The sequence below is a fragment of the Scomber scombrus genome, chromosome 3 (genome assembly GCF_963691925.1).
Source record: "Scomber scombrus chromosome 3, fScoSco1.1, whole genome shotgun sequence".
Taxonomy (NCBI): Eukaryota; Metazoa; Chordata; class Actinopteri; order Scombriformes; family Scombridae; genus Scomber; species Scomber scombrus.
In genome coordinates this window covers 22264027-22287672 of record NC_084972.1, presented here as the reverse complement: position 1 = coordinate 22287672, position 23646 = coordinate 22264027, and the positions used below count along the sequence as shown (strand labels likewise).

General features: G+C 39.5%; 1 protein-coding gene across 1 annotated transcript; it reads left to right on the top strand.

The window, feature by feature from the left end:
- The first annotated feature begins 520 nt into the window (after positions 1-520).
- Positions 521-19716, top strand: myg1 (myg1 exonuclease). Its single transcript, XM_062415731.1, has 8 exons — positions 521-848; positions 1743-1855; positions 6796-6955; positions 8638-8787; positions 12207-12329; positions 12456-12637; positions 19222-19452; positions 19547-19716. Exons 1-7 carry the CDS (start codon positions 564-566, stop codon positions 19409-19411), a joined length of 1203 nt encoding a protein of 400 aa, XP_062271715.1. The 5' UTR covers positions 521-563; the 3' UTR covers positions 19412-19452; positions 19547-19716.
- Positions 19717-23646: the final 3930 nt, after the last annotated feature.

Below are 23646 nucleotides of genomic sequence, written 5' to 3'. Positions count from 1 at the left end.
TTGTACATAATGTTACTATTTTTTTTCCACTATATTTTTTTTTACAAAAAATGTTTGTGTACTTACTTATTATTTATTGTTCTTTATTCTTTCTATGGATTTTCTTCTATTTTTGCTATCCACTTGCTGCAATAATGTAAAATGTGGGAAATATCTTATCTTATCATATCTTATCTAGTATTTGGTTTTGTCGCGATACTTATACATGTTTTTCCATGTATATTCAAATGGATCATTGCTTTGTGTGGTAGAACGGTTAAAATACTGTTCTTTAAAAAAATGCAGCAGCCACAACTGTGTTTCAGGGTCTGTGAGGTTTGTTTTACTGCCTGCAGCGTCCTCTGGTGGTCTGATAAAGGCATGACAAGTGACTTCCACTTTCCATAAAATCTCTTTATTAGAAAACATGACGTGCTTTAGTAAATACCAGTTATTAAGTATATCATTAATAAAATAAAATAAAGAACTTGAATGGTTTGCACACACAGGCACACCATATCCACATCCGGTCCGGCTGCCTAATGTGTCCGCCACCGGTGCGTCGCGGGTAAAGTGTTGTTTGAATGTGGCGTGCGTGTTTGACAGCGTTTAACTTCACAAAAAACACACGTTTCATCCACATAACCACGCCAGCACGCGTTTTACGTCTATTAAACTCACAGCGTGATTGCTGCTTCCTCTCTATAGACGTCAAGTTTACTCGCATTGAACTGCGACACATGTCAAGTCAACCCAAGAGACTCCGCACCGACAACATGACCGGCACAAAGATCGGGACCCACAATGGGACCTTCCACTGCGACGAGGTGCTGGCCTGCTTCTTCCTCCGCCAGCTGCCTCAGTACAAGGTGGGTGCGCTAATGGGTGCAGTGTGCTGAGAGGATGGGCTGTATTTAGTCTCTTCTCTGCTGTTGCTGCTGTGATTTACAGTGTGTTGTTAGTAACTTCATTTAAAAAGCCTGTTGCTAAAACCTCACAGTAGAGATGGTTCTTCAGTCTGTCTGCATTGGTTGTTTAATTTGAGGAATATTCATTTTGTTCCTCTATCATGGTGGGCCCCTTGTTATATTATAACACACCAAGTGGGGGTGCTGCTGTATAGATAGATGGAGCGTCCAGAACCATGAAATAATGCACCTATAATACCCCTCTATAACCAGATGCTTTACATTGTATGAGGAAATGTCAAATGACAGGTCAAGTATCCATAAAAAACTACACAGCCACTATAAACATGCTCCTGCTGTACATTCCCATATAGGATCATATATATAGATATTTTTCAGATTAAGCAGTTAATTGGAGTGTATGCAAAATATTCCATTACAGTATTGAATGTCCCATCACAATTTTATGAAGCCCAAAGGTAGACAGCTTCACATCTGAGTTTCAACAATTAATCAATTAGTTGCCCAAATATTAAATTGATCACCAACCATTTTGATAATAAATGAGTTGATTTGAATCATTTTTTAAGGAAAAAACTCAAAATTCAGTAAATTCAGCTTCTGAAATCTGAAAATGTTCTGGTTTATTTAGTCCAGGCTACAAGCCTGCCACTAGTGTGTGCAATCAGGGCTGCTCTTTTGGTATAATTAGTGGTCTTGGACCATTGGTCCACTAAACCACTTGGTTTTAGAGGCTTATGGACCAAATTGAGATGTCTATCTTGAAAATGTTCTCTCCCACTCTACCAAAGGCTTGATGATAAATTATTGCAAATCTTTCTGTTCATTGCCCAGGATGCTGAGATCATTCGGACAAGGGACCCGGCACAGCTGGCAGAGTGCGACGTTGTTGTAGATGTAGGAGGAGTGTTTCACCCAAAGACGCATCGCTACGACCATCATCAAAGGTACAACACTAGCAGTAAGATGCTGCATAATTCAAAAAGCTGGATTTGATTTACAGATTGGCTGATGGCAGCTGCAGACAAGGATGGCAACCTACATGTTGCTAAAGATAACTATAAAGTTTTTGGTTTCGACAAACATGAGGAGTGAACTGTAAATTAATGTTGTCCATCACCTGCCATTATAATCATTGTGGTTTTATATTAGTACAAATATTTTCCCAAATCAATACTAAAATAAGCATGTAGTCCATTGTGTGGACATCAGCCAGAGAACTTGATAAAGGTCATGAAATGTTTAGGATACCAAAGGGGTTGCTAACAAGTGGCTGTTGGTAAGACGTGTAGAGCTAGGTAAGCAGAGATGATGGCTGGTCTGTTGAGTGGGCCATGACATTCAGATGAAGCTGCCTATCAAACCAGTGTAAAAGAAGACTGGGACAAGCCTCAGAGTATCTGCTCTTTGCTTGTGTGACAGTAGGATTTAAAGGCAGCCACTGCAAACTACAATAACTGTTGCCTTTGGGGCAAAGGAGCATCTAACCCAGTACGACAGTGTGTTACAATGTGTTTTTAATAATTTTTTGGACAACAACGAGGTCTACAGCACAGAGGAATAAGATATATCAGGCTTTGGATGCACACACAATACATATTATTGTGTGTGCAATACACAATACATAACTAGGATGAGTTCATTGTTGGTTTGGCTCTGCACACATTTGTTGACAATAAGAAAAATATAGCAAATTGCCAGCCTTAACCTTTAAAAGTACATCGATTCAGTGTTAGATAATGATGTTGTCAGACAGCTCAGTAGATGTATGGAGGCACAGCCTGATAATTATAGAAAAACTGCCCAAACTCCAACCCTGTAAAACAGCAGAATATGCCTCCTCTACATCTGTGCTGCAAAACACAGGTGTGACTAATATCATTAACGATGGCTCGTTTTGTTTAGATGTGCCAGTAAGCCATGTCATTGAGCCAGTCACAATAATTGGTCTTATTAATTACACCTGGGCTTTTCACGCTATAGCATGTTATAGTGTCTGCTGTGAAAAATAACTATTGTCTCAATTTGTAGAAGATTTTTGCCGCTGATATATTCTACTGGTGTATATGTCGGCCATTAAGTAAAAAAAATTGCAGTGCAGAGAGACAAATGTGTTTGTAATTTACAAAAACAATGTCACTATTAATTTAACATCATTTGTCCACCACTATATCTTGATCACAATTGTTAAAAAAAACTAATTGATGCAGCTTTGCTAAAGATACAATATATTTAGGATTAGGAAGACATATATTGGTTTGTAAAATATTAATATGTTAATCCACAAGAGATTGTGATAAAGCCTGTGTTTAGTCTAAAGCATCTTATCACAGAGGTATTTATAGAGACATTAACATTTTTAGACCTGGATTTAATTAAACACTCTCTACTTTCCCCTATCAAACTCTAGATTGTAAAATCGAATGGATTTCAGACCTGGTGCTCCTTTTTGTTGCCCGCTGTGCCAAGTATAAAGAATCATATTTTCATAAACGGGGATCCCTCTGAGAACGCTCAAATTCCCTAATTGCATGAGTCAGGAAGGAACAGGCTTCAAGTTTTCTGCTAAATTTGCTGCCAAACTTCTTTCCGATTGATTACATTCACTCACGTTGAGTAATCAGCCCATTCCAGGTGCACTGACAGCTTAAAGTCCTGATGATAATCAGAGATATCTGCTATGACCAAGGTGATAAAGATATGCCAAGACTCTCTTCCTGGCAGGCGGTTAGTGATAATTAGCGCTTCTTCAATTGAACGCCCCCCTGCTGTTGGTTCACGAGGCACAGAGGCTGCTACGACACTGTCAGGGGCCACAGGAGAATGTGGCTGTCACTCACATGCGCAGATGGGGGCAAGATGGTTGTGATGGCAAGGATGGATTTAAGTGGGCTGGGGTGCTAGAGGAAGTCGGAGAATGAGGTGAAAAGAATGATCGGTGTCCTCTTTTCAATAGCACTTCTTTAAACACAGTGACAATGTACAGATGAAACTGACAGCAAAAGCAATACATCAGTTATTAATGTAAAAAAATACTAAGAGCAAAAAAGTATTATGGCATTTTGAGAAATTCACTTATTCACTCTCTTGCCTAGAGTTAAATGAGAGGACCAATACCACTCTAATACTTGTCTGTTCAGTAGGAACTATTTCTTGTCTGGGTGCAGTGAGCCTGGAGAAGTTTGCTATTAATCTTCTCATGTAACTCTCTGCAAGAAAGCAAATTTGTATTTCCCCAAAATGTTGAACTATTCCCATAAAGACAGGTCATGGACAATAATCCTTCTTGGTTACTCCTGGTCCCCCATGACCATGAGGTAGACCATCATGATAACACAGAAGTTGTTACAGTTCATCCAGAGGGGGGGGGTGAATGTCATATTTAGTGTCAATCTATCCAGTATTTGTTACTAAAGTCATTAAGATACGTCAACCTGGGGCCGTGAGTGTCCCTGCCAAATTCAATACCATCCATCCAATAGTTGGTGAGATATTGAAGTGGAGGACGACCAATGGAAAATGATTACAGACATTGATACAGGTTAAAAAACACATCTGGTGCAAAATGTTAAATGCCATCACTACTGCTGCATACCTCACTTAGAAATATTAAATTCTTACATGTAATCGTTCTCCAGGAAAGGTAGAAGTTAAAGCAGCAAAGACCCCAAGACATTTGCAGTTTCTGGAGTGCTCTTATAAATCAATTTACTTTACTGTACTGAAAGCCACAGTGAGCATTAAATTAATTAAAATGGAACATCCCTCGCCATCTGCCTCTCAAAGGAGGACACGAGTAACCAGACCTGACTTTCTCAATCCTGTTTGAAATTTTCTGCGATGAAATATTTTAGTTGGACGGGACCATTTCTTTCTAAACCACAGAATTATGCAGAGTGGAGATTGGACTATAATTAATCAGCAGGCTAAAAAGGTCAAATACTGACTGAAAAAAAAAGTAAACAGAGAAGCTTTGATCATGGCTACAACACTGTGTGAACTGAATATTTACCAAGGTTACTGTGATATAAGTCATGAGTAATAAGTTAAATGTAGAGTGACTTACTTAAACTTATGAAAGCCCACGCTGTGTTGAAATAGGCTGTCTGTCCTTGAGCCTGAATTGCCCATCATTCTGAGGAACCACTGGACTCTTTAAAGCCATTAGTATTCTTTTCAAAAAGAGCCCAAAAGCCATTGACTCTTAAATAAGGAGATGAATTCCTGAAGTTTAATTTTGCTCACCCAGTGATCATGATAATCAGATTCATGCCAAATAAAACTAACTCTCGGTTTTTGTATTTTGCTTTACTCACTGACCTTGATTTAGTTCTGTGGCAAGTGATAGTCTGCTACGAGATGTAACTTTTGATTTCACGCTGTTCGATGACTTCTCTTTTGGTATCTTTTTCAGACATTCTCCATGTCTCTCTGCCATTTTCGTCTTGCTCATTCACTCTCATCTCCTGATTATCAGCATAGAAATGCCTCCACATGGCCAATTAGCCCTTTAATGGCTGTGATTACCCCCCACTTCCCTAGCATGTCACTCATTCATTTGACGGTCTGTTATCCGCTGTGCTGCAGCCCAAGCATCCTAATTAAGCCTGAATTAAATGACCAGCAGTGGCTCGGTGCTGGAGCCCACCCATCTCAGCACGTAGCTGAGGAGAGACCTCCGGTGGCTTTTATTTATGTGTGCTCACGCTTGCAAACACGCCTGAGCTTGCTTTCTCTCTCTAGTCAATGCAAACTTGCTCCGTGGAGCTGAATAATACAGTAACAGATTTCTATCGAGTCTCTTTATTGATATCTGATACATGTCTTCCAGTAATGTACAGCATACATCTGGATACAGCATTTTATTGAAGAGGTTAGTTATTGGAGTATTCTGTTTATGAGCAGAGCACTAATGTTTAATAGCCCAAGCTGAGGCTTTGTTATTGAGTATTGGATATCACCAGCCTATATCTCATGCAGTGTTTTAGTGATGATATAAGCTGTTTTTCATTTTCTTTGTATGTCAGAGAAATTAGTTTCTTTGCATTGTAAAACTACTGCTATGATGCATGTTGTCATATGTACACAAACAAGTTCACTTCAGCTAATAATTTTCTTTTAATTTTATTGTATTTACATAAACTCGGAAGCTATAGTAATATTTGTAATATATATTATAATATATGTTTGTTTTATTTAATGTAGGAACTGGAGGCAAAAATAGGTTTTTATCATTTTAAATCAACACAAATTAATATAGCATCACCCTTTCAACAACACTCTTCTTACTCTTCAGCACGAACTAGTGACAGTTACTTCGATTGTATTATATTATTATAACGATTCATTTCATCTAGATTAGTGTCTCTAAAATGTTAGAAATAACAAAGAAGTTCACAAAGCCTTAAGTAGACAACTTGAAAACACTTCCTTTGCCCACCTACATTCAAGTAACCCCAAAAGTCTTAATTTAAAGATGAAATAAAAAGATACAAATCCTCATATTAAGCTACTATAAGCAAATGATGATACCAAAATGATCAAAAATGTGTGTATTTTTTGGTAGTCAACTAATCAGTTACTGAGTCAATAGTGCCAATACTAATGCATACTGGTTATGAGAACAGATACATATTTTATGATGGTTTAAATATTTCCTGACTGATGATCTAGTTTAATAAACTACTTATTCACTGACCTGTTACACATAGACTGATATGTTTGCCCATTCAGGACTCAAATGCAGGTACATGAAAGAAAAGGTATCTCTTTAAAACCATCACACATATAAATGTAATCATTGTGTGTAGTATATTATCATAGTGTTGTTTTTGGCCTCTGATGTCTGTCTATAAGCTATAAGCTTCTCTTCCTTCTCTCTGCTCAGGACTTTTTCAGAGAGCTTCAGCAGCCTGTGTCCACAAAAGCCATGGGTGACCAAGCTCAGCTCAGCTGGCCTGGTTTACCTACACTTTGGCCGTCAGGTGCTCGCCCAGCTGACAGAGCTGAAGGAGGATGACCGGCAGCTGGAGGTGCTCTATGACAAGGTGAGATGAGAAAGATGATGGATTTATAGCTGGCGGCGGATTAGCATTTATTGTGCTTGGTCCGCAGCACAAAAACTTCATTGGAAACATGTTTTCCACGGGCCCATTTATTTAAACACAAAGAATTTCCATATGGAGCCAGGAGACAAAGGGCAGAAAAGTATGTTAAGAGGTAAAGAGGAAAGCCAGCTTGAGAGTCACATGAGTAATATGACAACGCCTGCACAGATTCCCATAAATATCACAGGAAGTGAGGAAATAATATATAACTCAGTGGAATTAAATGACACTTCTTTATGTGCACTTGTCTACGGGGGTGGAGGGGGGGCGCTTTAAAAATGGAAACCATGCAGCAGTCACTTTATTCAGGAAAAGCTGAATTTTAATTAAAAGTTTAGTTGGTGGCATTTTGCCTTCATCAGATGGTTGGCAGTGGAGAATGACCAGAAAAAAAGAGGAGAGAGACAGGGATGTGACAAAGTTCCTCTGCCAGATTCAAAGTGAGGCCACTTCAGTTATATTTAATGCATTTTAGACAGCCAGGCCAGCAGGAGGCCCGGCACACAGAACATTTTGATGGCCAGGCACATTAAGCCAGCCAAATCTTAGGTCACTTATTAACTCACATTATCATTGGCCTTTTGATGTGTCAGTTTGTTTAAAGCCCCAAGTAATCATTTTACTTGTAGCTGGGGCTTTATTTATTTTAGGATTTTGCATGTTTAGTCCTCTGCCAGTTAAGAAAAACTGGTCTGTATTTTTGCCCCAAAGCTTGGTTCCACTTGTAAGCCACTTGCAAAATGTCAACTGTTTGATGATTGACCTTCTAATATACTAAGGAGATGACTAAATACTTCTCTGCTCCTCCTCTGCCCTTTTTGAGTTTTGCTAGTGAACTATAAAACAGCAGCAATTTGCAGATTCCTTTTGGTTTAAAGGGGACCTATGCTTTTTGTGGTTTTCTGTTATTTATATACTGTTGTTAAGTTGGATACCTATGTTAAACATGATCACAGTTCCAAATCTGTTACTGTTACTGTATGTAGAAATACTCCAAGTTTCACTGCAAGTGAAAAGCCAGGTCCTCAACCTTAGACGTGTTTTGGCATATGTAACTCTTACTATAAAATGGGGATCTGTGTTTTGCATGTCAGTTCTTTTGGCACAAAAAAGATACGACATAGCCTCCCAAGTGACCGAGTTGCAGTGACGCAGCCTTCTGAAGCTAACCAATCAGAATAGAGTGAGCTCATCTGAATGGGGCTATAATGAGACAGAAGCTAAAACAGCCTGTTTCAGACAGAGGCTGCACTGAGGGGCAGCATGAAGAGCCAGTATAAGATAAATAAGGAGTTTTCTCAACTGTGAATCATGCTAAGCTACTTTAGTGGAGTCCCAGAAAAAATAGAGCTGGAAATGGGCATAATAGTTCCCCTTTAATGACCGAGTTGTGCACTTTAGCCTTCAGTAACTGCCCACACACTATGACCAAATGGATTTCAATCAGGATAATGTAATCCTAGTACATTTCTTTCTCTCGAAAGTCCTGCATGTATAGATAATGGGAGGGTTTACAGTCAGTGCTTCTTTTTTAAGAACAAGCATAAACATAAAACAGCTGATTTCGGTGTCATTACAGGTTCATAACCTCTCTTGTCACATCTCTCTTTCCATCACTGCAGCTGTACGAGAACTTTGTGGAGGAGGTGGATGCTGTAGACAATGGCATTTCACAGTGTGATGGGGAGGCTCGCTACAGCATCTCCAGCACACTGAGCGCACGTGTCGGCCACCTGAACCCACGCTGGAACAGCAAGAGTCAGGACACTGAGGTGCGTGCGTGCGTGCGTGCGTGCGTGTGTGTGTGTGTGTGTGTGTACTTGATATTGAATCAACCTGGCCTGTCTAATGTAGCATTATTGTAACACTGATGTAGCACTTATTACATATCATGTTGATGGGATTTAAATGCTAATCTTTCAAGCTAAAGCCACAGATTACATTTAATGTCTGTGGATCTGTATCTGTCATATAGGAATATTAATATGGAACATTATTTTTGAGTTTTGTATTTTTAATATAATGTCCAGATGACATCACAAGGAAGGAAAAACATTTTAAACCCTTCAAAGATTTATTTGGTGGGATCATCTAACAAGAAGATTAGTTCATGGTTTAGTGGGCGGGTTTAACTTTAGAATTTGGATTAGATTAAGATATAGCAGAGAGGGGTAATGTTCAGGTGTGAACTCTGTTATTGTCGTCCATAGACAGTATGACACGTCAGTACTTCCTATCGCTATGCAAAAAAGAAGCCAAAATATATCCTTTCTGGGAGCTGCCATCTTGCTTGTGTGACGTTATTTGGAGCCAGATACTGTGCAATATAGTTGGGTGGTGGGATGATGGCCCTTAGCCATCCTGCCATGTGGTGAAGGTTTGTGAGCAGTTGTCATAGCTGCCAATCATGATGTCACACCCACTTATTTTAATCATTAAATAATGATTTAAAAACAAATTTGCACTTGAAACATAAGTGTGATAAAAGCGACCTTAAATGACAGAAACCATCTTTGGGAAAAAACTTATTTGGTGTGTAGTTTGATCTTTTTAGATTGGCCCCATGTCTCTTCTGCTAACATGGATAGAGTGGGATTTATGACTTATACTGCAGCCAGCCACCAGAGGGCAATATTTTGGCTTTTCTTTTGGGGAACTGTCATGACATCTGTATTTATTAACAGTCAATGATGTTGTCACATACATAAAAAAGAAATGGTAAGAAGAAATTTAACACCATTGCAAGGTGTAATTAACAACATGTTGCATTTGAAGGAGGCGTGAGAATGTGTGTGGCCAAACTAACATATGGGAGCTTATATCAGATTTTTTATGGATTTAATATACGTTCATCAGAATATCCTGAATCATGGTGTGAAAAAGTGAATCCCTCTTGACTCATATTTGCTATATGTAGGCGCCTAACAGCAGCAGGTTTTATTAGCATAAATCCTGTCTGTATAAACTGTTGGTGGCATGTTGGTGTCTCTCAGCGCTCTGGATAAATGTGTTTTTATCACTGCCTGGATCTCTGTGACTCATGAACACTCCAGGTATTACTGTGTAAATTGCTTTATTTTATGGTAAAAAAAACAAAAAACTATAGTATTAATAACTGTAGTTGTCAGTGAAGCTAATATTGTTTCATGGCAACCAAACTACTGCCAGTACATAAATATGTGTTACTACTATTTCTCTCTTTGCTCTACACAGAACAGTATATACATATAATATCTAAGGATAATACTTTAATGCAATTTACTTGAAGCTGCAATTCACACTTAAAACACTTGAAAAGTGTTTGTGAATGGTCATAATTAAAGTAGAGACCAAGATTACCTGACTTTTAGTCCTTAGTATGGATCAAGCTTAAAAAATGACGGATGTTTGGCTCAATGCCATTCAATCACATTTTTCATGAAGCCCTTCCTCCATCCTAAATATCGGCCACCTTCAAATCCCATACCACCAGTATGTAATGCAGGCTTTCAGTTAAAAATGTTAAAGTCAATAGTGTCAAGTCAGCTCCAATAACATCATTAGTGTTATCATTCAAAATTGGGAAAGCTTCCTCCAGAGACACAGAGGCCATTATACAAGTGTCTTCACAGGCTGAATTAGTACTCCTCATGACAAGTAAACTGACCTTCACCGTGTTTCCCACATGTTGAGAAATTTACTTGTTTGTGGTGGGTGGTACAGTGTATGACCGATGTGCATGCAGAGACTCCTGCAGTTTAGAGGGGGAGAGTGTAATCTGGGTTATTTTCTGTAGCTACAATTTGCACAAAGTACAAATGTTGCTGCAATTTACAGATGCCTCCTAAATGCCTTACAAACAGACTATTGGTAGATGCTACAATTTACCAATGTTGGCAAAATGCCTCACCTGCAGGCTATCGGTAGATGCTAGCTAAGTGGCTTGTCACAGAGAAGCCTCTAGTCCCCACTCATTTACTGTGGCATGCAATGCAGACAGATTTTAGCTACCTGGGTTCTTAATTATCTATAATAATCTAAAGTAGAGCCTATTTATGGTAAACGCTACTTCATGTGCAAAAACTGTAGAGTGGAGTGCACCTTTAAAAACAGAATTACATCGGGACAAATTAGACCAAAAATAAATATACAGTATATCAAAAGCTAAAATACAATAAAAACCATCTAACTCATGACCCAATGAATATTTTCAGGTAATGATGCTCGTACATTTTCATAAATAACCTGTCGCTTTGCACCATGGATAAGCTCCTGACCCAAACTCCCAGAAGTCACTCCTGTAGCCTGTAGTGAAATAAAAATACAAAATGGGTTAAGAAAGTTGTGGTAAACAGTGCAGTGCAAACAGCGTTCAAAGGTCCTTTATCTGAAGCCCGCTGGGACAACAGAGACCCAGAAATGGTATAGTGTGGCTTTCCTATCTCTCATTAGTGTAGGAGGGCAATGCCTGCAGGGAAATAGCACCTGTTTTTTGCAGACTCTCATGAGATACCTGCAGCCGGGCTTTGCATATGTGTTGACTATGCCAACAATTTTTGTTTTTCCATTGTTTGTGCTGTCTCAGTGGAGTAGCTGGCCTATTTGTTTTTTCACATTTCAGTTCACATGATTATAATTTTTGTCGTGGCACTGTTATCCAATTTCCCCAAATTTCCACTAACTCTTACTTTTACATTTATGGGGGGTGACTGCTTCAAAAGATCACAAAGTGAAAATATTATGGCAAACAAGTCAAGCGTAGAGTGACCTGGTGAACTCAACCGTCGCTGTTTGTTATATTTAAATAACGTAATTTCAACTCCTCCATCCACTACTGTTAAAACTCAGGACCACTGCAGCCCCCTTGATCAGAATCATGCCAATTAGACTTCTGCATGACAGACTGTTTGTGATAGCAGTTTGTGCTTGAATCTGTGTCTCTTTTCTCATGTTCTCTTGGTTTCCTGCTCAAGAGACCAATGCAAAAGTGAGATCAGGCCAGGGTTGCTAGGACAGGAAGCTGCTAAAATAATGGTGCATGGCTTATTGGGATGATGGTTCAACAAGACTTAATTTTTGACCATGGCAACAGCCATCTATTTTTTTCAGTTGTCATAAAAGTGAAGTTTGTACATTATATTTTTGAATTTATCGTGAAATAATTCTGTATTTCACCATAGCATTGTATGTATTCACACCAAAATGTCACTAGGAGGGTTTCAAGAAGGCTTTGGTGATGGTTGGGGAGGAGTTCCTGGACCGTCTGGATTTCTACAAGTCTTCCTGGTTGCCAGCCCGCACAGTCGTGGAGGACGCTGTTAAAGAGAGGCATAAGGTACAGGACACTCCAATCTGCTGTATAAAACTGTAGTTGTCGGCGCTCTAATAAAGCTGAAGGACTCTCTCCCCTTTATCTTTCCCATTAGTAAGACTTAATTTCCTTGTTTCCTCTTGTTTCTAGGTAGACCCCAGTGGGGAGGTGTTGATGTTTTCCCAGGGTGGATGTCCCTGGAAGGAGCATCTGTTTGCCCTGGAGAAGGAGCTCCACATAGAGGCGCCCATCAAGTTTGTCCTTTACCCCGACCAGAATGGACAGTGGAGGATCCAGTGTGTCCCTGCCGGGCTCAACACCTTCCAGAACAGGTGATTTTTCCCCCCCTAAATATATGTGCTTAACTGCAACTTGATCCAAAGTCTTTTTTTAGTTATATTTTATTAAAGCTTATTAAAATGCAATTTCTGCTTCATGAGGCACAGCTGTGATCTCATGTGCGATGTTGTGACATCGAGTTGCACACCAGACAGATTTTAAAATGTTGGTGGATAACACAGAGACAGGTGAAGCTCCAGAGTCTCGTAGACATGTTGGATTGAGTTGAGCACTGATGACTGAGAAGAACCGTGATGTATGATTCAACTTTTTCATGCTTACTGGACCGTTTGACAAGTACTCATGGAGTGTTGACATGACATCCTGTGAGAGACTTAACTTGTACTTGGATAGAATAATTTTTGTTTTTATGATGAGGATGATCCTTTAGTTTATACAGCGTTTCCCTCTCGCATTGCTCTCTATGAAATTGAAAGGATGTAAACACAGCCCACACCTCAGCAGAGCCACCTGAGCCTTTTCACCACATACACTCTTCAATTACTGCACAAGCACAAGCTGGCATATTGCATATTGAATATGCAGTACATATTGGTTCGACAATAAGACAGACACTTTCATTTACAGCCAATTACCTAAACGTACTCCAGGAATCTCTTTTTTTTAATGAATGTGAGTGTAATCTGGGCAGCATCATGCTCTGTTGGGGAAAAAATCACTCCAATTTAATACATGCCATAGTCTAATCAAGATCTACTCATAACATGAATTTAAATAAGGTCAAATAAAATTTACATTCTGTAGCTCTATCACTAAGAGTCTCCAGTCCTATTAAATCATAAAATAAGTGCACTTAATTATGATCTGATGAATGTGCTTTAATTGAACAATATAATACTGAAATAATTGTTAATTGTTTTCGTAGTTAAAGCAGAAAGCTGCCAATCCTTTAAATATTGACCAAATCAGAAATTGTCTATTCCTTATTTTCCTCCACCACGTGATATCCTCATCTTTTTCATATTCGTTCTCATTGACCTTTAAATGGTTCAATACATTGTATACCTTGCAAATCAGTATAAATTGTATATATGACTTGACTGACTCTGTGTGCAAGCTCCTGCTGCTGTTGTTGAGTATTTTTGCATATTTCTTCCAGTAAGTCTGGCATTTAAACTTTCAGATGCCTCAGCCGTGCTCATTAAATCATATTAATATTCTTGTCTTGTTGCTCGTTTCTTAATGACAGCGATGACAAGGCAAAGATCTCCTGTGTGAGATTGTCAGATGATTAACACCTGTCAAGTCTGTGTTTGTTACCCTGGAGGGGAATTGTTTATCTGACGAGCCTCTCACAGTCCGACCCACAATGCTGCTCCAATAACGTCATCAGCATACCCACTGGAGTTCTGTAGTTGGTCTGTTGTTGACTACTGCCCTAAATCCCAGCATACCACACACATTACAAACGTATGGCCAAGATTATGTGCTCCAGGCTTATCCTGTATGTTCTGTAGAGATTTACTAGCTGCAAAAAATCACATTTACCATCTCTGCAATTCACAGAGCACATCTTCAGCTGTCAGATATTACAGACAGAACATAGCAATTGCTTAGGATAGCTTAGTTTACAATTGGGACACAAAATCTTTTCAGCATCCATGTTGTTTCCTTGTTTTGATTTGGTTGCTGTGCTCCAGGTTTTGATGACTTTTGCTGTTTCATACTGGTCCCAGCTTTCCAAAGTGGTCACCATGGACACTTGGGACTTCAGTATTCTCCCAGAGATGTGCTTGTCGGATGGGCAAACAGCATCCGAGAACCCCCACACCTATACTATGCCAATATCAGAATTGAGGGGGGGGGGCTACATCCAACAGTTAGTGTAACTTCCAGAAACAGGATATCCAAAATTCACGCAGCGATTCGCCAGGAGTGCAGGGGTGAGAAAGTAAGCAGGCTTTGAACTTCTCTCTTATATTCAAACGATTATCTCTTCTTCTTCTTGGCTTCATATTTGGCTGTTCTGAACAGCTATAAAACCTACAGATGGTGTCAGACAATAAGTCATACAAACTAATTATTTTAAAGTACACCTGATCTTTAAAGCACAGGTGGCTGAGGTGGAAGAGTATCTTTTGTGATTATGATTACTAATGAGAGCATCTTTTAGCTCTCTGCAAATGAATGGGGATATTACTGTAGGGAATGAGAAAGTATAAAAGTAATTAGTGTTGGCTCTCAACTAATGCACTCAGACTGACTCAAGTGTCTGTCTGTATATTCATGTATGTCCATGTCCTAACAGTGTGAATCAAAGAAATTCGAAATATACATTAGTTTGCCCGTCAAACACTCTGCTCTCACTCCACCTATTTTTGTGCATGATTCTAAAAAGTCTGCAATGTTTTTGTTTATAATATGTTAAGCAGTTTTTCCACAGTTATTAAATGATGTAGCAAAAGTTAAATTTGTCGTTAAATAAAACTAAATTAAATCCTACCTCATTGCCTGATATACTGTATTCACCTTCCGTTATTTCCCCTGGAGCACAAATGATGCAGCTTTCAGTCACATTTTTGGTGGGTGAGTAATTATTTTTTATGACCTCTATTTTTGTATTTATCCCATTCCCCCCACCCTCCATCTGATTTTAGGTCGAAATTTGCATCCACATTGAATGCTTCCACCCAAGGGAAAACTTAATAGGAATTGTAATGTGTTATCTAAAAGACAGCTTAAAAATTCAACAAGAAAACTATTTTGTTTACACCTGTGACAAGCTGTGACATTTTTTTATATAATTTCCACTTCCTGCATTCAAGGCATTTTGTGTTTGTAGACATTCCCCTGAGAAAACATATTCTATAATCTATTATGAAATTTATATTCATTCAGTGTGATTCTTTATTTATGCTTAAAAGTTCTCACTCTCACTCAAATGTACACTGTAGACCATACATTTACTAGGTAAACTATTCAGGATTTCCCAAAAATAACAATGTATAGACTCAAAAAAAGGTTACATTGCTGTCTCTGTCACTCTCCTCTGCTCCGCTCTGCTCTCTGTCTGTGTCATGGATGTAGAAAGAGCTGTGGGTCTGTGTCTGCTTGACTTTCCTCTTCATTCACTCTGTTGCTCACTCGACCACTGCTGCACTCTCTCTCTCTCTCTCTCTCTCTGTCACGTGGCCCAACTATGAATGCTGCATCTTTATGGTGTAAAGAGCTGCGTGTAATGACAACTGTTCAGCTGTTGAACAACCTCACCGGCACAACACCATCAGTGAAACTGCACTTCATGTTTCATTGTCAGGTGTAAAGTCTGGTGGAGCAGGCAACATACTGATATGAAAACAGCTGGTTAACGGCATGTCTTCATCCATTTATGGCTTTTGTAGGAGTGGAAATGAGGCTCTTGCACATGGGCCTAGATCCACGATGATTGAGATTTATAAAACAGAACCATGTGTAATGTATGCATGCTTTTATAAATCTGTCATCGTTCTGTCCCTGACGGTGTCTGATGTTGTATTAAATAAAATATTATAAAAACCCACATTTTAAAATGATGAATGTAAATATTATACCTGCTAAACACCAGCATGTTAACGTTGTCATTGTAAGCATGTAAGCATGCTGACGTTAGCTGCTGTGTTAAAGTACAGCCTCACAGAGCCCACAGCTGTAAACTTCTTTTTCAATTTAAAGGTCTAAGAATAGGTGTCATGGGGGAAGTAAAGATAAATATAGAAAATGTATGACTTTGGGCATTAAAAGTCAAATTGATTTGACAAATGGGATACCCTGTTCTTGGCTCGAGAGTTCACTATCACAGCAGATGGTCTCTATGCCAGTAGTCCACCTGACCACTATGTTCTTTAAATGTCTTGTTACCTCTGACAGAATGTGCCCTTATGCCTTTATCCTGGTTTTGACACATCTCATTACTAATACAGCACAGGTTGCTTTAGAGCAGGAGGGGGCTTCCTGTGCACATTGTGATCCTGATCTGACCAGCAGCTGCCCTGTTACATGGCTTCTATTTTCACCTATTCTGTGAGCTCCCCTTGCTCCTGGCTCTCCCATTAGGTTTTTTTCTGCCTCTAGCTGTCCCTTTCTCTTATGTACAGTATTTCTGTCTCTGTCCTATAATCACCCTCTTCTATTTCATCACCTTCTATCCTATCTGTCTTGCTGTCTTCCCATTAATCCTATTCCCCTCCCCCTCCCTTCCCTCATCCACCCTCTGCCTATCTCACCTTTCACACTGTCTGCCCCTCCCTCATCTCATCCCTCTCACTGCACTTTTTTTCCCACTCTGCTGGAGAATCTCATCAGGTGGCAGTGCTTTCAACTAAAAAGACAGGCACCTGTTTATGGTTCGCAAAGCACTTCAAAGATTTAATTTAATGCAAACATGGCGGTTGGTATGGAGCTACATGAGAACAATGGCTTGTGAGAGGGATAAAAACACATTGCTCCAGATGGCTCTTTCTATGGGTGGCCTGCTTCCTCCCAGTAGGCATGTGCCGACTCTGCAAAAGGGGTGTTGTTATCACCTGTGTCCCTGCTAATGCACCTGGGGGGGACAAAAGGTCTATTTTTATCAGCGTCACTTGCTAAGGAAATGTGAGGAGGTAGAAGGAAGAGGGGAGTGGAAGCAGTCCTTCCTTGGAGATGTACTGTGTAGAATGATACACAGCAATATGAACCAGAAAATATATGTCTGAAAAAAGCACCAGTGGGTGTCAGTTATCTGCTGTGACATCATACATTAAAAGAGGATTTAAAAAAAGGATTGGCAAATTTAAATTGTGGTGACAAAGTATTGATACTGAGATAATTACATGTTATTTCCCTTTACAAAAAGGAAAAAAAAGAAGAAAAATAATGCATATTCTTCTCTTTTCTTTCTTTGTGATGTCAGTTGGTTCAATCACTGGTATGGCCAATGCAGGGTGACAATGTGTGAAGTGTGTAAAATGTCTTAACACAGAAATGATGTGCATGATTTGCATGAATTATGAATCCGCAAACTGCAGGACTACATTTTTGCATATGCACAAGTATCTCTCTAATGAAGCACTAATTACCAATATATGTCTGATTGTGGTATAGTAAAGGCCTTTGGAAGGGTTGGGGAGGGGGACTTCTCACATGCAAAGTTAATTTCCTAATTGTGGGCTTATTTTTAGACTGGTCATCTTGAGAATCAGAGCTTCCTGACCTGTCATCACAGCAGCAGTCATCCCCCTCCTACTCCTTTCCTCATTACCAGCCCTCTTGACCTTTCCTCTGAGCTTGTTTTTCAGCCATACTGTGGAGCTATCGATTGGTTGTTTCATTTAACACGGATTAGTGTTCGCTATGCTTTCCTCCCCGTGTTGTCTTCATAAGGATAAGATTGTGTAGATGTGAGGAAAAAATGGCACGGAGAGCAAAAGAAGAAATTAGTTACACATACACGTCAGGCATTTAAAATTGATAAAACCCATGCACATGACTGATGCTGATTTACTGTTTTAACTGTCTTATTATTTTTTAATATGCACCCAAGATTTCTTGGAAAACAAAATTGAATTAATTGTCAGTCTCTTTCTTTCTGAATATTACAGAATGTTTTGGAGCAAAAACCTTTGAAAATCTAATACAAGAAAAAAACACTTTCCTAGGTTCAAACTGCTAACTCGTGTTTGACAACTGTGTCACTTCCTCTCTGACAAGTTTCGACTTTATCGTACAGTTCCATAATTCATCAAGCATGTGACAGGGAGGGAGAGGAGCTTGATGTTGCCATGACATTTTACAAAATGTGAAGCGTTTAACAGTTTTGGAAAGGTGAAAGGTGGGCGATGTAACGATAAATTAAATCAGCATCTAAATGAAACATTTCAAAAAATATTAATACCTCAAGTAGTATAGTGGTCTGAGATAATGGAGATAATAATCCCATCAAGGCAAAAATGGCCCACACACACACACACACACACACACACACACAAAAGAGAAATGGTATGTGTTCTAAATGATCTGAGAGGATGTGTACAGAGGTGTATGCCACCTGCAGTGGGTGGTAAATGAGCTTCTCTATTTTTATGAATTTTCAGCCTCTATATAATTCATCCAGAGGCATTTTGTGGAGGTCAGCTCGTAAACCCTTGCAGAGCCAATCTTTCCCTCACATTGCAAGATTGCCTGTTGACTATAGTGCCACCGCATGGGTCTTCAACCATTGTGCCAATATGTGATTTTCCACATTACTGGAGAAGAATAAAGCAGATTTATTAGTGGTCTGTTTACTGGGGTTGATTGTAGTGGTGCTATGTGTGAGGGTTACTGCAATTTACCTTTGATGAAAACAATTTACCTCACACCCTTCTACCTGTGAAATCTCTATGCAAAGCTATGCTGAAGAAAATGTTTGCCATCATTAAATCACCATGTTGAAATGTGCTTTTGTTGTGCTCTTTTATCTGCATTTTATAATAGCTGTTTTTCTGGTTGTGCCTTCCACACAGTCTGTTTTTCAAAGTGGTATGTCGACAGGAAGTGAGCAGCTGACCACACAGTGTCCGTCTGTAAGCCAGCTTGCCCTTCTGTCTTCCTGTCCCAGGCTGTCCCTGCTAGAGGAGTGGTGCGGCGTTCGCGATGAAGCACTGTCGAAGCTCAGCGGGATTCAGGGATGCATCTTTGTCCATGCTGGAGGCTTTATTGGCGGGAACAAGACCCAGGAAGGAGTCCTGGAGATGGCCCGTAGGACCCTGCAGGCCGCTGTCCAGTCGCCTGCAAACGGAAGCAGCTGACCGGTCAGAAAGGACAGCCAACAGCACATTTTGTTTTCGTGGTTAGTCTTTAGAGAGAATAGCAAAGATTCAAATGTCAGTTTGCAGCACATTCATTTCAGCCAGGGCTAATGTTGTTTTTTTCCACCTTGCCAGGATGGGAATAGTATGGAAATGGCAGCCAACTAACCTTGGACCAGTTCCCCAAATACCTATATTCCAAACCACAGGCTCACTTTGAATCTACATGTTTACACATTTCTCTTCTTCTGTCTGTACCTGTAAATGTTTTGGTATTCATTTGCAATAAAAGACTGTTTGGATTATATTCTTGTCTTTTGTAAACATTTCAGTCTTAGGTAAGATCCAGCAATAAAGAAATTCTTTTTCAAATTCTGCTTATATCTCTTGGTTTTCACCTTCAGCTGAGATAATGTGATGCAGTCTGGCCCACCATCTACAGCATCTTCAAAACCTGTGAATACCACGGCCTTACCTTTCAAGGGTCAATTTATAGAGACACAGGGAGAGCGGTTCATCCTTTCATTTCCAGCATGCTTACATTAACTGTCGCACTACAAAGAGATACAAAGGCTACTTCCGCTGGCTCTAAGATCAAAGCGCCAAAAATGAGCCCTGATCAATTCTGAGAAATTAAATTTTCAAATGCCACAAAGAGGTGCTCCTTATGGCAGCCCGTGTTGTGACAAGGTTACCGGCAGTGGGATGAGCTGTAGAGTCAATTTCTCTGTAATAAAGTTGGGAGTGCCTTGAACTTTCTCATTAATACTCCAGGTGTTCTTCCCTCCATATCTCTACTTGCAACTCTTCCCTTATTGCATTTGCCACAGGGCTGCCCCTTCTGCTGCTCTTGCCATGTATGTGTATTTATTTCCATCAGGAAAATGCCAAAGCAGTGAGAAAAAACAACTGATTTGTTACATGCAGCTGTTAATGCTCTGCAGCTTGTCTTTTTCCATCATTTTGCTCAGTGGTGTGGACTGTTAATTCTTGAGTGACAAGACCCTTTGTGTCTTTTTTTCTCACTCTTTTGCATTTTTTATTTTTCTCTTTATTGAAATGGAGATGATTTGCTGACTGGGTACATTTATGTCTTTAAGTCAAGGAATTTACACAGATTGTAAAATGGTCATAATAATAAAGGTCTTAATCCCATCCAATCTATATTTAGTCTCAAGTTTCAAATGCTGAGCAATTGTTTCCCTTTTTTCTCTGCGATTACAGTGAATATTTATTTTTTAAATTTATAGTTATATTGTTTTCCCCGCTACCTTTTCTCTCACAAGCGCACACACATTTTAGTGTTATTACTCTGCTCTCTATTGTGCTGGACCTGAGCCAAGGTCTCAATCCAATCTATACACATTTGTGACAGCCTTTTGCAGTCACATGATTCATATTGTAATCTCTGCAAACCAATACTGTGTTATTATAGGAGACAGAGAAGATGGCCATTTTCCCTCGCTTACCTCTGTGAGATGAGCAAAGGTGCATCCACCAAAGGGGCGTAATTGCGGACATTTTGAGAGAAACATCTGGAAAGGAGGAGAAGCTGACTTGTACATTAATATGTATCGATTTGAATTTCCAACCACCACTTTATCCTTGCATGTACAATTTCAGGCTTATTCATGACCAAGTGCTCTTGCCTGATTGCTATGCAATGGAAATTGCAATGGAAATTACAAGACGCTCCGACTTTAAAAAAAAAAAAAAAAGTCAAGCATCCTCAAAAGCCTATCCTTGCATTTTTGTTAGTTTTTTTTAGTTTGGTTTTCATTTTCTTATTTTCGCCTAACTCTATTTTTTCCCCCTACACAGCCAGAGAGGACTAGAAAGGACTAAGTCTTTTCCTGTCACGCAAATTACCTACAAAGCAAAGATGTCAGCAAGGATGATTTTCCGTCTGGGTTGTGATTTCTTAACGACAAAGCAACGGACAAAACCTTTGTGCTGGTCATACCCTGTAAGCATTTTTAGACGACTCCAGCCCTGGCAAGTCCCAGTTGGCCACACTGTGGAAAAATGGCTACTGAGAGCCTCAGCAGAACACCTGCCCTCAGCCTGACCTATTGTTAGTGGATTCAATCCCAAGAGAAAGACAGGCTAGTTACAAGAAATGCTCCAATGCTTTTTTTAAATTTTCTTTTTAAATCTCTTTCTGTCCCACTCCATCAGGTATACTCGACACAGTCACACTGTTGGGCATGTATTTTCTGGTCCGTTTTTTCTTTTTGCAACACAAGACGCAACACCAGATAACAGAAAAACAAATCATAACCGTGCATTTAATCCTCCATGTGTGTTGGAGGAGTAGATTTTCCACTACTGCCTGTCGGATCATTTCCACTTGTGCCTCTTTCTGTTTACAAAACTGTAAGGTTCATTCAGTTATCCCCTCGAAGAACTACAGCCAAACAGACGATGCCAAACTGCTTCACTTGACTGTAGTCAGGTTTTCCAGTTGAGTTCACATTGTCAACATTGTCATCAGCAAACTGCTCGAGGGATGTACATCCGTTAGAAGTGCACATCCCGAACAGACACAAAATAACCCCCCCTTTCCTGATTCCCCCATTCTGCTTTCCTTGCTGCAAATTGAACTTCTCAACCATCACCATGCTGTTCACTCTCAGGTCAGGCACCAGAAAAATAGACAATGTGTAATAAATGTTTTTGGAAGGGGGGATTTTGCTCTATGCCATCATGAGCTTTCTCATTATGCATCCTTTGTCCCTTGTTTTGTATCCGAAAAAAACACAAAACTCAGCTTATCCACAGCCTCTTTCTCTTGTCAGCCAAGGAGACAATCACCCGTCAAGGGCAAAATATTCACAAAAATTAATCTGTAAACAGAGGATAGGGGAGGGTGGGGGTTTGTTGTACTTGCAGTGTTCAGTATTATATTTGTCAGGACTGGATATGTCATAGTTTTTAACAGGTTGATGGGAGCAGGACAGGCTGGCGAGACAGAGGAGAGATATGAGGGGGTACCATCATGGCTGTCAGACCCGTCCTTTCCCCCCTGAGGGCTCTTTTATAGATTGGCAGATATTTTTGCTGCTTATGGTGGTGAAGACAGAGCAGGTCACTTGTCCTAACGTTAACCCTCCATGAATAACATTTTTGTACATACAGTTTGTGCCTGGTGTATTTTCTCAGACTGTGCATGCATCTTATTATTTATATGTAAATTTGTGACCGTAGTGTGTGAGCTTCAAGGTTGCCATGTGATTGTAAATCCATTTATTTGCATTTCTATATATTTATGTAGGAACTATCTACTGAATGTCTATAGTGGCAGCAAACCCAAACTCAAAGTAAGTCAATCTTTTTTTTTTTTACTTGATAAACAGTGGTTATCTGTAGTTTTACACAGAGATAGATTATGTCTCTCTATAATTGGCCTCCAATAAAAACCCAGAAATGGATCTTGATGTTGTTTTCTTCCAGCTCTATTAGTCAGCACTCTCGCTTATCTTTCTGTGACAAATGGAAAATATTTTTGAACAGTCTGATACTTATTGGAAGTTAGCAGGTGGCTGTTAATTTTTCAAGTGTTGTAGCCCCTCTAACACCTACAATTTTCTTTTCTTTTTTTTCTTCGTCTTTTCACCTGTGCACCTTCCTGGAAGGTAGGGAGAGATAATTGTTAGAATCCAATTATACATACAGGTGATTAAGTTAATATCTCATATGGATATAAGCTCATAAAGAGGGATTGATGGCACACCACCTATGTTTGTCGTCTGTCTCTCTGTCCCTCCCTCTGCCACTCTCTCTCTCCCTCCCTCCGTCTCTTGCTCTCTCTCTGTGTGTGTGTGAGAGAGACAGAGAGAGGTACGACAGTCAGTGATAAAGCAAACTGCAGGAGACAAATCACGGAGCTGCAACTGATGCTGCTCACATAGGTTCTTTTTTTTCTTTTTATTTTTCAAAGAAAAAAACACTGAAGAAGATGATGCCCACTCTGCTTTTGGATAAAATCTGAAGAGAAACTGCAAACAGAGTCCAAAAAACATGTTTTTCTATCTTCTGGATCCAAAACTTTTTCAAGAAACCATTTACACGTAAGTTATTTCACTGATTACTTTATATCCATTTATGTCTGTATATAAAATCATAATAATTTTCTAATTATAAGGAATTTGGTGTAATAATTAGTGACTATATTGTTATAGTCCTGGATTTCCTTTTTAATTGGTTTTTAACTTTTAGATGGTAGCTTCATAGGA

Coding starts and splice junctions, on each gene's coding strand:
- myg1 (XM_062415731.1), top strand. CDS start 564: ATGTGGCGTGCGTGTTTGACAGCGTTTAACTTCACAAAAAACACACGT. Junction 1,856..6,795: donor CGCTACGACCATCATCAAAG/GTACAACACTAG, acceptor CTCTCTGCTCAG/GACTTTTTCAGAGAGCTTCA. Junction 8,788..12,206: donor GCAAGAGTCAGGACACTGAG/GTGCGTGCGTGC, acceptor AAATGTCACTAG/GAGGGTTTCAAGAAGGCTTT.